General features: G+C 35.7%; 1 protein-coding gene across 1 annotated transcript in view; it reads right to left on the bottom strand.

Annotated features, from left to right (window-relative positions):
* Positions 1 to 14,964, bottom strand: part of LOC139954070 (uncharacterized) — a 37,036-nt gene that overhangs the window by 15,923 nt on the left and 6,149 nt on the right. Inside the window, exon 2 of the mRNA XM_071953731.1 lies at positions 4,954 to 5,061. Coding sequence (XP_071809832.1) covers positions 4,954 to 5,061 — 108 coding nt within the window. The remainder of the gene's footprint in view (positions 1 to 4,953; positions 5,062 to 14,964) is intronic.

Raw genomic sequence — 14,964 nt, 5'->3', positions numbered from 1 at the left:
TAAACGAACGCACCCATTGTAAGTCGCCTTTGCATGATGCAATATTTAGTACTGTAAACGCACTGTCTTAGCTGTTGTTGTTGTTTTTCTTTAACAACATGATCTGGAGAATCAATTTCCCGTAGCTCAAGTAAGTTTCCCAATTTCGACGACCCTTCACAAAATCATTGAAAGAAACAATCTTGTGAGAATGTAGGATATTCTCAAATTCTCAACAAATATCTTAAACGGATACGTTGCCTTGGATCGGGCGAGTTGGTCTATGAAAAGCGTTTGAAAACCGTTTGTTAAAAAATACATATGGTTAGAAAGATGTTTTAAAAGTAGAATATAGCGATCCAAGCAAATATGCCTCGAAATTGCACGGTTTTCCTTATACATCGTCAACTTACATGGCACGCCATTTTGTTGAGTCAAGTTTTTAGTTGTATGTGAGGCGTATATGACCCCGTTTTTGAGAGGTGGGTCATGACCCACAGTCATGTGGGTCATGTGGGTCCTCATATAGCCACCGCAGTGACCGATTGATCGATTATTATTTGTTTGTTTGTTTGTTTATATTTGCTTACAAACTATGTCAAGTTGTTTGTTATTTGTCTGTTTGTTTGTGTATTTGTTTGTTGTTGTTGTCGTTGTTGTTGTTGTTGTTGTTGGGTTTCATCATCAACTAACAAGGTAAGATAAAGGAAATTAAAGACACTTTTTTCGACACAAACAACCGTAGAGCACACACACTCATTGCTCAAGAGGCCAGTGTTTTGTTGTCATCTACTACGTTTTGATCGTGTCCGAGCCTGCTTTTAATAAATAAAAAAATAAAAAAATAAAAATATATATAATAATAATAAATAAATAAAAAATATATATATATATACATATATGCTTACAAGCTATTAAATTTGTTTGTTCGCTTGTTGGTGATGTTGTTGATTTTATTATTGTATTAGCTAGTAACGTTAAAAGAAAGAAAACAAATTAAACACGTGGGTCATTTCTCGCATGCAAAAAAAAAAAAGAACTAGTGTAAATAACACCCCTCAGTAGACAAGAGTGTACAAGTCCAGTAGTTATGTTGTCGTCGTCTGCTGCGTTTTCTGATCGTATTCGAACTTGCTCTCAGTTTGCGGACCAGACACTACAAAGACCCGAGCGGAAGGCCCAATAATACCATACGGCGTACGTTTCTGTACGAACTAATAGACTTACGGTGCATATCCAGGATAAAGGTATCTGCAAACGGTCATATTTCCATCGTTCTCTACAAAGATTAAACGTTAAATAGAGTTGTGGTGTCATAATAGAATCTAATAATTACTATCCTAATCTGTAGTTGCCAGTGGCCTTCACTTCGTGTACAAACAAAAAGACCTGTGCATGGTTTACGTGAAAACCTCAATGACCCTTGATCACTGAGCCTTATCTGGTAGTTAATAGATGACGTCACAACTGATTGGTCTACCAGCCAAACGTGTCAGTTCTTGTTCCCCATACAGTGGAGCTATCTTTGTTTTCTATAACTCCAAGCCCACATCATGTACCACAATCATTCGGACACGGTATTATGTTTGTGTTTACCTTTGCAAAAAGGGGCTGCAGAGAAAAACGAGTATACACGGAATAACAAGATATACGTTAACAAAAACTTTATTCGGTATATAACACTCCATTAACAATAACATCTACTTAAAACCTCTACAATACTTAAAACAATTATACATGACGAAGACCCCCCCCCCCCATTATGACAAGAACTTTGAAATCTGTCGACTTAACTGCGTTCGCATGCAGGTGATTGATTGGACCCCAGCGACCCGTGCCTGACTATTAAGGAGATAAGGTTGGATGGGTTGAGATTGTTGGAAACTAAAGCAAATACATTAATAGCATATTTATTTTCCTATATTTGTTTTTTTAATTTATTTATTAACTTATTGAATTATTGATATTTCATTAATTAATTATGTGTTTACTCATCTTACTTTTTTTTTTTTTATGTGTGGCGAGTTCACTTATTAAAGCCCTCTTAGTATTAACAGTTGATATATTATTATGCTCTAACAAATTTCCGTTGATAATACTGTTCTGTACTTATTATTACCGAGTCAAACAATACAATCTTTGGCGTGTACGATTGAAAACCATTCATCATTTAAACATAAGTTTAGCATTCTTTATCGAAAAATTCAGTATTTTCGTTGGACGTCTCCCGCTCTCCTCTTCATTTTCATAAGCACTTTCGTCTGTTGATATATCACTATCATCTTCTTGAAATTCCTCATCCTTCTCCTCTTCTCCATCTTCAAAATCGTCATCATCTGTTGATTCATCACTATCGTCTTCACTGAATCCCTCCTCCTCCTCCTCTACTTCTTCGCTCTCATAAATCTTATGACGTGTTGATTCATCACTATCATCTTCAAGGAACTCCTCCCACTCCTCCTCCTCCTCCTCATCTCCTTCATTTTCATGGTCATCATCATCTGTTAGTTCATCACTATCATCATTTTCACGGTAGTCCCCCTCCGCCATCACGTCTTCATTTTTAAAATCATCATCATCTGTTGATTCATCACTATCGTCTTCATGAAGCTCCTCCCACTCCACCTCCTCGTCTTCATTATCCTCTTCCTCTGTGGATTTGCCACTATCATCTTCGTGGCGGTCTCTCTCCTCCTCCTCCTCCTCCGCTTTATGATTTTGAAGGTGTTTCTTCAAATTGCTTGAAATGGAAAACACCTTATCACAAATAGGACAAGCTTTCGATTGGCTTCCGATACTGGGGTGCTTGTGTGTCTGTCGGTGTCGTTTCATATTGTCGCTACGCGAAAAGCTCTTTCCACAAATCGGACACGAGACCTTTACCTGTACGGGTGTAAGAAAAGGGTTCAGACCCTTCGACTCCATTTTTATATCAGTGAAACGATCCAAGACGAATGATATAGGCTTTTAAGTGTACACCGACCACCAGAAAGCTTTAAATAAATCGATCCTGTATGAGTCTTTCAAACCTAGATTAAAAGGTAGCATGGGGTCAGGTCGTTGTTAAGCTGATTCATTGTACCACTGTTCACAATTATAACAATCGTCAAACGAACTTGGCAACGACCTAAGCCCCATGCTACCTTTTAATCTTAAGTTGTAAGCCCCATACATGAGGAGGAGGAGGGATTCAGTGAAGACGATAGTGATGAATCAACAGATGATGACGATTTTGAAGATTGAGAAGAGGAGAAGGATGAGGAATTTCAAGAAGATGATAGTGATATATCAACAGACGAAAGTGCTTATGAAAATGAAGAGGAGAGCGGGAGACGTCCAACGAAAATACTGAATTTTTCGATAAAGAATGCTAAACTTATGTTTAAATGATGAATGGTTTTCAATCGTACACGCCAAAGATTGTATTGTTTGACTCGGTAATAATAAGTACAGAACAGTATTATCAACGGAAATTTGTTAGAGCATAATAATATATCAACTGTTAATACTAAGAGGGCTTTAATAAGTGAACTCGCCACACATAAAAAAAAAAAAAGTAAGATGAGTAAACACATAATTAATTAATGAAATATCAATAATTCAATAAGTTAATAAATAAATAAAAAAAACAAATATAGGAAAATAAATATGCTATTAATGTATTTGCTTTAGTTTCCAACAATCTCAACCCATCCAACCTTATCTCCTTAATAGTCAGGCACGGGTCGCTGGGGTCCAATCAATCACCTGCATGCGAACGCAGTTAAGTCGACAGATTTCAAAGTTCTTGTCATAATGGGGGGGGGGGGGTCTTCGTCATGTATAATTGTTTTAAGTATTGTAGAGGTTTTAAGTAGATGTTATTGTTAATGGAGTGTTATATACCGAATAAAGTTTTTGTTAACGTATATCTTGTTATTCCGTGTATACTCGTTTTTCTCTGACCGTTTGCAGAGACCTTTATCCTGGATATGCACCGTAAGTCTATTAGTTCGTACAGAAACGTACGCCGTATGGTATTATTGGGCCTTCCGCTCGGGTCTTTGTAGTGTCTGGTCCGCAAACTGAGAGCAAGTTCGAATACGATCAGAAAACGCAGCAGACGACGACAACATAACTACTGGACTTGTACACTCTTGTCTACTGAGGGGTGTTATTTACACTAGTTCTTTTTTTTTTTTGCATGCGAGAAATGACCCACGTGTTTAATTTGTTTTCTTTCTTTTAACGTTACTAGCTAATACAATAATAAAATCAACAACATCACCAACAAGCGAACAAACAAATTTAATAGCTTGTAAGCATATATGTATATATATATATATTTTTTATTTATTTATTATTATTATATATATTTTTATTTTTTTATTTTTTTATTTATTAAAAGCAGGCTCGGACACGATCAAAACGTAGTAGATGACAACAAAACACTGGCCTCTTGAGCAATGAGTGTGTGTGCTCTACGGTTGTTTGTGTCGAAAAAAAAGTGTCTTTAATTTCCTTTATCTTACCTTGTTAGTTGATGATGAAACCCAACAACAACAACAACAACAACGACAACAACAACAAACAAATACACAAACAAACAGACAAATAACAAACAACTTGACATAGTTTGTAAGCAAATATAAACAAACAAACAAACAAACAAATAATAATCGATCAATCGGTCACTGCGGTGGCTATATGGGGACCCACATGACCCACATGACTGTGGGTCATGACCCACCTCTCAAAAACGGGGTCATATACGCCTCACATACTACTGTTTTTGACTTCATAAAATTGCCGACCGTGTTTAGTTCGCAAAGTAAAAGGAAAACCATGCAATTTCGAGGCATGTTTGTATGGATCATTATATTCTACTTTTAAGACATCTTTCTAACCATATCGATTTCACAACAAACGATTTTAAACGCTTTTCATGGACCAACTTGACCGTTCCAAGGCAACGCGTCCCTGTAATCATCTTACCAGTACTGAAGTAACTACTAGTTTTGCCATCCACACCCTTGGCTGCTTTCCATTTGTCGTACACGTAAGTTTTGCTCTGTGATGCTGACTTTCCAATCATGGAAAGTGCTATAAATTAGAAAAAATAATTCGTCATCAAGACGTTATTTTTGTTGATATCATCTGAATTATAATTTGAACTATAAACGGGCAAAAATGTAAGTTTTGTTGTGGCATTTAAATACACAACATGATGATGATGTTTAAATACTATGGCTGTAGTTGAGATTAACTAAACTGAAGAAAAGAAAAACCCTCAAAATAGAGTTGTATCTGTCATTCCCAATATACAGGTGTTCATAATCATATAACTCATTATATACTTCATGTACAGAATCCTCTAATCTGATTGGTTAAAAATGGAGTCATGGAAATAGCTATGCCCCCTTTTTCTACCAAGATGACGTCATAGTGACTATGCCCAGGGCATAGTCATTTGACTATGCCCGCTCTGACAATAACGCAACTATGATATGTATAATGTACGATTTGCGTTCCTTGTCACGGCGCCACCTTTCTTCGCAGACGACATTCACCGTATAGTCAGAGTGTTGTTGATGAGAAGAATCTTTATTTTTTTATTTTTTTATTTTATTTTATTTATTGACATCCAACAGCGGAAAGCCGCCACTTACTGGAATCGTTAAAAACTATGTAAAAATACAAATTTAAATATGAATATAAATATAACAATATATAACATTAAAAGTTACACAATATTGATAAAAACAAACAAAAAAGAAACAACACAAACACCAACATTAACTTAAACACAAACACACCATCAAACACCCCAACGAACAAACAAACACAACACCAAACAGACAGACAAAAAAATAAAATAAAAACACTAAGATTTACAAAGCAATTTGATGAAGTTACAACTGACCAGCAGCTGCAAATGAGATGTTCACAGTTTAACAAAATAAAAAAAATATTATTTAGCAAATTTAATTAGCTGTCTGCGAAAACAATTTAATGTTTTAGCCCCAAACACATCGCATGATTCATGAAGCTGGTTGTATGAAGATGAAACTCTGGAAACAAACCCTTTTTTGGTAACATCAACTTGGCTCATGGGAACATGCATGATGTGCTTGGAAGCTGATCTAGTACGACGTTCTGGAACATGAAAACTTAAAGGGTTAGCAGTGGTTAAATTATAACTGCTGTGGATATGTTTGTAGAGAAACCAATCGTTAACTTTTCTCCTCTGGGCAAGAGTTGGTAAGCTAAATAATTTACACATTTCCAAATAAGTAACATCACCTTGATTGTTGTTGTGAAGAACTTTGTACATAAAAAACAGGTAACGCCTTTGTAGTGATGTCAAAACCATGACTATGCCCTCAGCTTCGCTTCGTGCATAGTCATGGTTTAGGCACCACCTTGGGTCTATAATTTTAACTGTGCCCCTCATAGCAGTCAATATTTCCACAATACTAAAACTTACCGATATAAGAACAGTGATTACCCCTTTAAAATGATTATTTTGTTGGTATTTGATGAGTTTATTTACTCCATCATTTACTATGATTAGAAATACTTATTATGATATTTTGCGTCCGTGGCAGTATTTTTTAAAACTGTGTTTGAGGGCTTACTGTAAGAAAACAAACACCGGCCCCTAGCTCTGGCGGCCTTTCACTTTCGTATTGTACTACAGTGACGTCCTGGATATCAGGGTAAATCTTGCGTAACGTTTGCGTGTTAACGCTGTGCGGTCAAGATACGGTGACCAAGGAATTCATGCGTCTAGTGCATTTTGCGTTTTGCACGCGAATATATACGCGTACGCACGGCAGCAGACAACACTGTGAGAAAACGATCAAAACGGGAATTTTTTAACGTTGGGAGCTGCTTTATTTCATGAAAATGACGGATTTGTGTGGAATATATGAGGAGCAAAACCCACCGCAGAAAAATGTATGCCGCCATCCATGGAACGTGATTCTGTTGAAATAAGTGGCTTGTTGCAGGTAAGATTTAAATTATGAATCTCTGAAAATGTTCCGCCCCCAGAAACGGGCCTTAATAGTTAGAACTCTCTGTATAGGGCTAACCGGCCCCATGTTTTTCAGACATTTTCATCATAATGAATAAATTTGTGAAGATTTAATTAAAACGCGAGAGTTTCTATGAGCCGTCAAGGTCAAGGAAACAACGCGCCAGCCGGAATTTGATTAATCGACTGCCAGCTCATAATGTTTCTACATGATTAGCAATGAACTGTTTATGATTTTTCTATAGAAGAAAAAAGCAATTAAACAACTAGTATAGAAAGATCATACCTCAAAGTGAGCGTTCGTTTATGGCAAAATGTTATAGAACTGCATAAGCAATACATGTAGCTAAGCACAACAAAATTATGGTGACCAGAATAAGGTTTATAGTAAAGATATCCCCTTTTTAGCCTGCGCCTCATTCACTTATTAATTTCTTCCCCTCTTCCCACCCTTGATATTGTCTTTTGTGTTTCCATCTTCTTGTGGTCAAACCAGCCCCTTCCCTTCAACCCCCCTATTGTCTCCATTCATTGTTTACCCCTTGCTTTTTTTCTGCATGCTTTCTAACTGCATTCATATATTTCCACTTCACTGCTTATGTTACAATTTAGTTACCTGCTCGTTTTTTTGTTGTGTTGTCATTTAGGCTTCGAGAACGACTCTGCTAGGGTCGAAACGTCATCAGGCCATTAACTATACTTTTTTGATTTACATTGAACTTACACGGTTTTAATAAAGATAATGATGGTAGAAAGCTTTCCCTAAAATATAACTTTCGTCATTTACTTAGCCTTCGAGAAAGACACTGCTAGGGTCGTAACGTCAGGCCATAAACTATTTTTTTTGCATTTATATCATTCCGTCGGTCCATTTGGTTGGTAAGTTTTTTGCAACAGCTAATTATATTTTCTAAAACATAACTTGTTGAGGTGCTGTAGTTTTTGAGAAATGAGTAAAACAATGTCTACTATTATTTACCAGTGAGACCTGGTAAATACGTACGGTAAAATAATGCTCGTCTCCTGAGACGAACATTATTTTCGTGACATTACTCAGCAAGTACCTCAGCAAGTAATATTTTAAGGGAAGCTTTTCAATCACCACTGTACTCAAACCGTGTAAGTCATTAATGTAAATCTGTGGACATTGTGTTTTGTGTCCCACAAAAAGTCCCCAAACCATTTAGGCTCTATAAAAAGTGGCCATGGGTCATTCATTCCACATATCGGACATATATTTTCAATATTTAAAAAGGGGATCCAAATCAAATTCAGTTTGGTTTTTCACTTAGTTTCAAAGGGATAGAGTTCACGTAAAGTTCACTGTTTTGGGAAGTCCTTTAAGGGTTCTTGTGTTTTCATTTTGGGGGGATTTTGTATTTTTTTTAACCAGTTGTTAGCTTTTAATCATTTCATAATTTCTTTTTTCGCTTAAGTGAACATTTTATGGAATGGGCACAATTTAAATCAACACATTTGAACTATTATAAATTATTAAAAATGAAGGTGTAATATAGTGTAAAATGCCGCTATGTCCGATAACCTTCTTCAGGTGCTAACTTTGTCAAATAGCTTTATATGCATTGACGTCATCAGGCCGCCATCTTGGAGCAAGTTCGAGTGTGCACAATGGTTATTCTAAAGATTGACTATTTTGACTCGAACCCAGGCTGGTTGACCATTGGTTGACTATATACTGTGGTCGACGATTTGGAACCAGCATCGAGCCTATGGTTTCTTTACTGCTGCCAATACATGCTTACATGTGTAAAGCGCAGAGGGGAACCAGTGACACTACTGCGATTATGGCGTGTCAAACGTTGCATTATTCGATAATGTACAATATATGTGCGATGTTTCTCATATATATGCGATAATTGTCACATATGTGCGATATTCATTTGATGTATGCAATAAATGTAATATATATGCACTAAATGTAATATATATGCAATAAATGTAATATATATGCGATAAATTGTAATATATGTGCGATAAATTGTAATATATGTGCGATAAATTGTAATATATGTGCGATAAATTGTAATATATGTGCGATAAATTGTAATATATGTGCAATAAATTGTAATATATGTGCGATAAATTGTAATATATGTGCGATAAATTGTAATATATGTGCAATAATTTGCAATATATGTGCGATAATTTGCAATATATATGCGATAATTTTTAATATATGTTTGATAATTTTGTAGTATATTATATGCGATCATTTGTATGCGATGTTTTGTGACGGTATACATATGCGATAATTTAATATACATGTGCGATGTTCGTTCTTATATATGTGCGAAAGTGGAATTGTGGGATATAGTATGGCTTCCTGTCCACTTGATCCCCGTATCCGTAATGTTTTAGATCGGGCCAGACTATACTCTGGACGGTATAGTATGGTTCCTATGGTTCAATGAGATTGGCGTAGGGTTTATAGTTATGGTCAGGGTACGAGACTCGAGCAGCGTATTTCCGAAATAGCCAGCCAGCCGCGTATTCGGATAATAGAACACATACAGTACAGGGAGGTGACAAAATATTGCATTTTGCTCAAATCTTAAGGTGAAGATCTGTTTTACTCGAACGAATTCTGCAATATTAGCATAGTTTAGAATTGTTAATTGATAATATGTCAATTTCATAGCTTCACATGATTAAAAAATAATTTATAAAAAGTGAAAAACATTAACAAAACGTCAAAAAATGACCCGCAAACAAAAAGGCAAACATTTTTATTTTGTATTTTTTGCATTTTTTAATATGTCAAAAAATCATCACTGTGAAATACAAAACCATAACTTGAAAAGAATTTATACCCTTCGTTAAAACAAAACATTTAATTTGTAATCCAGAACTTTCAAGACTAATATAGTGGGCGTATCAAATTTTGGAGCTGGGTAAATTTGGTTCACTATCTAGTGGTTAATTAACCACAGTTATTCTGACGCCATTGTCAATGTACATTCCGCCCAATTACATAGACGGTGGACTTAAACACAATTTGAAAAGAATTTGAACCCTTCGTTAAGACAAAAAGTTGCTTTCTTGTTCCAGAATCTTGAAGGAAGATAGACTGGACGTATCAAATTTTGAGCTGGCTAAATTGGTCAACTATTATTGATTCTGCAATAAAAAGAAAATGTTTGTCTTATCAATTACTAAATTAATTGTTTTATTGTTCGTAAGCATATATTTTTATGTTTGAAAGAAAAACACTTCTATTTCCAGGTGACTTTAAATTGTACAACAGTTAAAGTTAGTAAATTACCGAGCTATATCTGAAACACTCATGATTGATTATTTTTGATTGTTGTCAATAAAATTTAAAAGTTCTTGTGCTATAAAAATTCAACTGTGTCTTGTTTGCAAAATCATTTTTCAAATTTTTGGAATCTTAGTCACCACATTTATAGTTATGTCAGCCGCGAGCAAAAGGTGGTGACACCCTTCGATAAGACAAACATTTTCTTTAAACATTTTCTTTTTATTGCAGAATCAATAATAGTTGACCAATTTAGCCAGCTCAAAATTTGATACGTCCAGTCTATTTTCCTTCAAGATTCTGGAACAAGAAAGCAACTTTTTGTCTTAACGAAGGGTTCAAATTCTTTTCAAATTGTGTTTAAGTCCACCGTCTATGTAATTGGGCGGAATGTACATTGACAATGGCGTCAGAATAACTGTGGTTAATTAACCACTAGATAGTGAACCAAATTTACCCAGCCCCAAAATTTGATACGCCCACTAAATTAGTCTTGAAAGTTCTGGATTACAAATTAAATGTTTTGTTTTAACGAAGGGTATAAATTCTTTTCAAGTTATGGTTTTGTATTTCACAGTGATGTTTTTTTGACATATTAAAAAATGCAAAAAATACAAAATAAAAATTTTTGCCTTTTTGTTTGCGGGTCATCTTTTGACGTTTTGTTAATGTTTTTCACTTTTTATAAATTATTTTTTAATCATGTGAAGCTATGAAATTGACATATTATCAATTAACATATCTAAATTATGCTAATATTGCAGAATTCGTTCGAGTAAAACAGATCTTCACCTTCAGATTTGAGCAAAATGCAACATTTTGTCACCTCCCTGTACTGTATGTGTTCTATTATCCGAATACGCGCCTGGCTGGCTATTTCGGAAATACGCTGCTCGAGTCTCGTACCCTGACCATCACTATAAACCCTACGCCAATCTCATTTAACCATAGGAACCATACTATACCGTTCAGAGTATAGTCTGGCCCGATCTAAAACATTACGGATACGCGGGGATCAAGTAGACAGGAAGCCATACTATATCCCACAATTCCGTTTTCGCACATATATAAGAACGAACATCGCACATGTATATTAAATTATCGCATATGTATACCGTCACAAAACATCGCATACAAATGATCGCATATAATATACTACAAAATTATCAAACATAATATTAAAAATTATCGCATATATATTGCAAATTATCGCACATATATTGCAAATTATTGCACATATATTACAATTTATCGCACATATATTACAATTTATCGCACATATATTACAATTTATCGCACATATATTACAATTTATCGCACATATATTACAATTTATCGCACATATATTACAATTTATCGCACATATATTACAATTTATTGCATATATGTTACATTTATTGCATATATATTACATTTATTACATACATTAAATGAATATCGCACATATGTGACAATTATCGCATATATATGAGAAACATCGCACATATATTGTACATTATCGAATAATGCAACGTTTGACACGCCATATGCGATAACGCATAAGGCAATGGTGTGTTGTACAACGTGGTATCGATGGTTACAAACAAGTCGTTCGAGTGAGTGTGGCACTGCGCATGTGCGTTGGTGGTCAGTAGACGACTGAAAATGTGCGCACTCGAACTTGCTCTTAGAGGTCAAGCGATATGCTGCAACACTGACAAACGCAGGGTGGACCAATGAGCGACCTTCTTTGGACCTCTAGACGAGGGCGCCCTACTCAAATGACGTCATGTACATAAGGTCTGTTCCAAATACCTTCGATGACATCACATTTCAATTTGATATGTAGATTTTTGTTAAAAAATAAAAAGGGCAATGAATTTGAACCATTGATTGTCGCAAATTTCCCATCTGGATTGTGCAGGCTCATTTTGTTTTGTTGCTGTCCGAAGACGTCATGTTTCAGATTACGCTCTAAAACTACAGAAGAGTATCAAATACAGACATCATCTTTGAAGTCCCTCATTAAAACGTAGGAATGGAAAGTAACATTACACGAGAAATTGCATCAATGTTTTGGAGAAATTTGAAATCCCGCCATTTATACAAAGCATGCAACCCGTTTTTGAAAAAAATTATTAAATTGTTTTGATGTTTTCACTTGAATTCTCTGCCCGTTCATATAGGACAATCGAGATAAGCCGATGAGATTTGCAGGATCGTCAGACCCTATTTCCCGGACTTTGAAATATCATTTTACAAGCGAATTTGTTCTGGTATGAACTTCATAATAAGCTAGCTTTCACATTGCAACTAATATTTCTAAAAATCATTGAAGGGAATAAAGCACACGTTTGAGATTCATGTCACTTCGAAGTCATGTGGTTATGTAAACATAATATCAGTTTTAAAGCCATTGTACACTTTCGTAACAGAGAAAAAAAAAATCACAGATTTACAAATAATTTACAGGGTTTACAGAAGGTAATGGTGAAAGACTTCTGTTTGAAATATTGTTCCATGAAATGCTTTACTTTTTGAGAAAACATTAAAGCAATATCAATTCTCGATAGCGAGAATTACGGATTTATTTTTAACACATGTCATGACACGGCGAAACGTGCGGAAACAAGAGTGGATTTCCCCGTTATTTTCTCCCCACTGTTATTTTATATATAAGTTGTGATACACGAAGTGTGGGCCTTGGATAATACTGTTTACCGAAAGTGTCCAATGGCTTTAATACCATCCGTCATTAGAAAGGAGTTTATAAAATTCTACGATACTACATGGTGTGTTCGTAATCATAGCCGAACCTTAAATAATCTTTCCATTTTAATCTCTTGTCCTCAGTCTGGAACCCGGACTTGTTGTACTCTTTAAAAACAGAACCCTTAAAAGAACATTACAGAAATTATTTTTTTTGCTAAAAAAATAGTTGCTGCCAGTGTTAGCACTTTATGTTATCCACGATATAAATAAACTGACAAACCTGTAGAAGTTTGAGATCGATCGGCCATCTGGGTCACGAGAAAATAGTGAGAAGCCGATAACACATTATATTTTACATGGCATCGATTAAAATAAATGAATAAAAATCTATTTTTCCTCATCAATTTTGACATTTCAGAAAAAAAAAAGATTTTAGTTAATGTTTTCTACTATCATTATCATTACACAGTGTTAGTTTTATGTAAATCTGTGATCTTGGACAGAGACGTGTTTTTTTCTTAGAAATACTGTAATGTGCCTTTAAATATTTGTACTCATTTTGTACAATCTGGTGTTCTATTCAACCATGATATGTGAAAGAGAGCCTCACAGAAACTAAAGACTCCAAATTGACAAAACCTAGGAAGGAATAAGTGGCTTCTCGGGAGTCACTATTGATTCACATGGTTCAACGAATAAAAGTTGCCAGTAATTTAGTCACCTTGATGCAAAATGTGCACTTGTTGCATCGACTCTGTGAGAACCACGTAATCATAATTAATTTAAGGCGCAGATCGTCAAAGAAAACATTCAAGCGTGTACTTTGGCCAAATTGCTAAAATACAACAGGAAGGATCATAAATTGTGTTTCCATAGGTACCGCACTAATTTTATGCATCTGAGAACGCTGCTACTATAACACACCCAAATAATAAACAACTAGCATGTCTTATCTTTGTATTAGACCGTGCAGAGCCCGTTTCATAGTTCCTGCGAAATTAAAAAATGCGAAGCGATTTTTGGTCATGCAATAATCGGTAGGCGCCGTTTTTTTTTTGTTTTTTTTTTTTTTTAAATTTGTGACGCAAGAAACTTCGCTTCGCTTTCGCAGGTTTAACAAAGTTGATGCGATGCCAGGGGACTGAAGGTTTTGTGACAATGTCTATGCTACTCTCACACTGTGGCGAATATTCTTGCGAATATAAATATTTGAAATTCGCGATGAATTCGCACCAAAATTGCGATTGGATAGTGAATATTTTCTCGGTCGTCCCTCGACCTCTCCTTACCAATATCTTACGAATAATACGCACGCTTTACTAACAGTACCAATGGTTTACCAATGCTTACGAAAAACGACGGCGAATTACCGTCTTCACAACATAGCTGAAAGTTATGGAAGCGCTTTGTATTGCTGCTCTCAAACTGTATCGAATGTTCTTGCGAAGATGAATATTGTTATTTCGCGGTGAGTTCGTCAAAAAAATGGAGATTGAATAGTGGAAATTTTCATCTCGGTCTCACCCCTCGATGGTCCTCGGTCGGCCTTCTCCTTATCAATATCTTACGAATATATTACGAATGCTTACCAACGCTTGCCAATGCCTTTACGAACGTTGCCAACGCTTACACACGCTTTAAGCCCGGTTCATACTTCCTGCGAATGCGAATGCGATACGAACGTTGACGTCACAAATTCGCATCGAATAATTCGCAGCAGTTCAACTTTACTCAACTCACTTACTTGCGAATATCGCTGCGAAAGGAGGGTTGTGACATCACACTTACGTCAAATTCGTTTCGCATTCGCATTCGCAGGAAGTATGAACCGGGCTTTACGCACGCTTTACCAACGTTACCAATGGCTTATCAATCGAAAGCGAATGACCGTCTTCGCAACATTCGCTGAAAGCGCTTTCTAAATGTCTTTCAGGAACGGAGAAGAGCAGTCCCTAAAACAATTTTAGCCGTTTTTGAGCATTTTTCAAAAACGTAGAGT

The sequence above is a fragment of the Asterias amurensis genome, chromosome 22 (genome assembly GCF_032118995.1).
Source record: "Asterias amurensis chromosome 22, ASM3211899v1".
Classification (NCBI taxonomy): Eukaryota; Metazoa; Echinodermata; class Asteroidea; order Forcipulatida; family Asteriidae; genus Asterias; species Asterias amurensis.
This window is presented reverse-complemented; position numbering and strand designations above follow the sequence as displayed.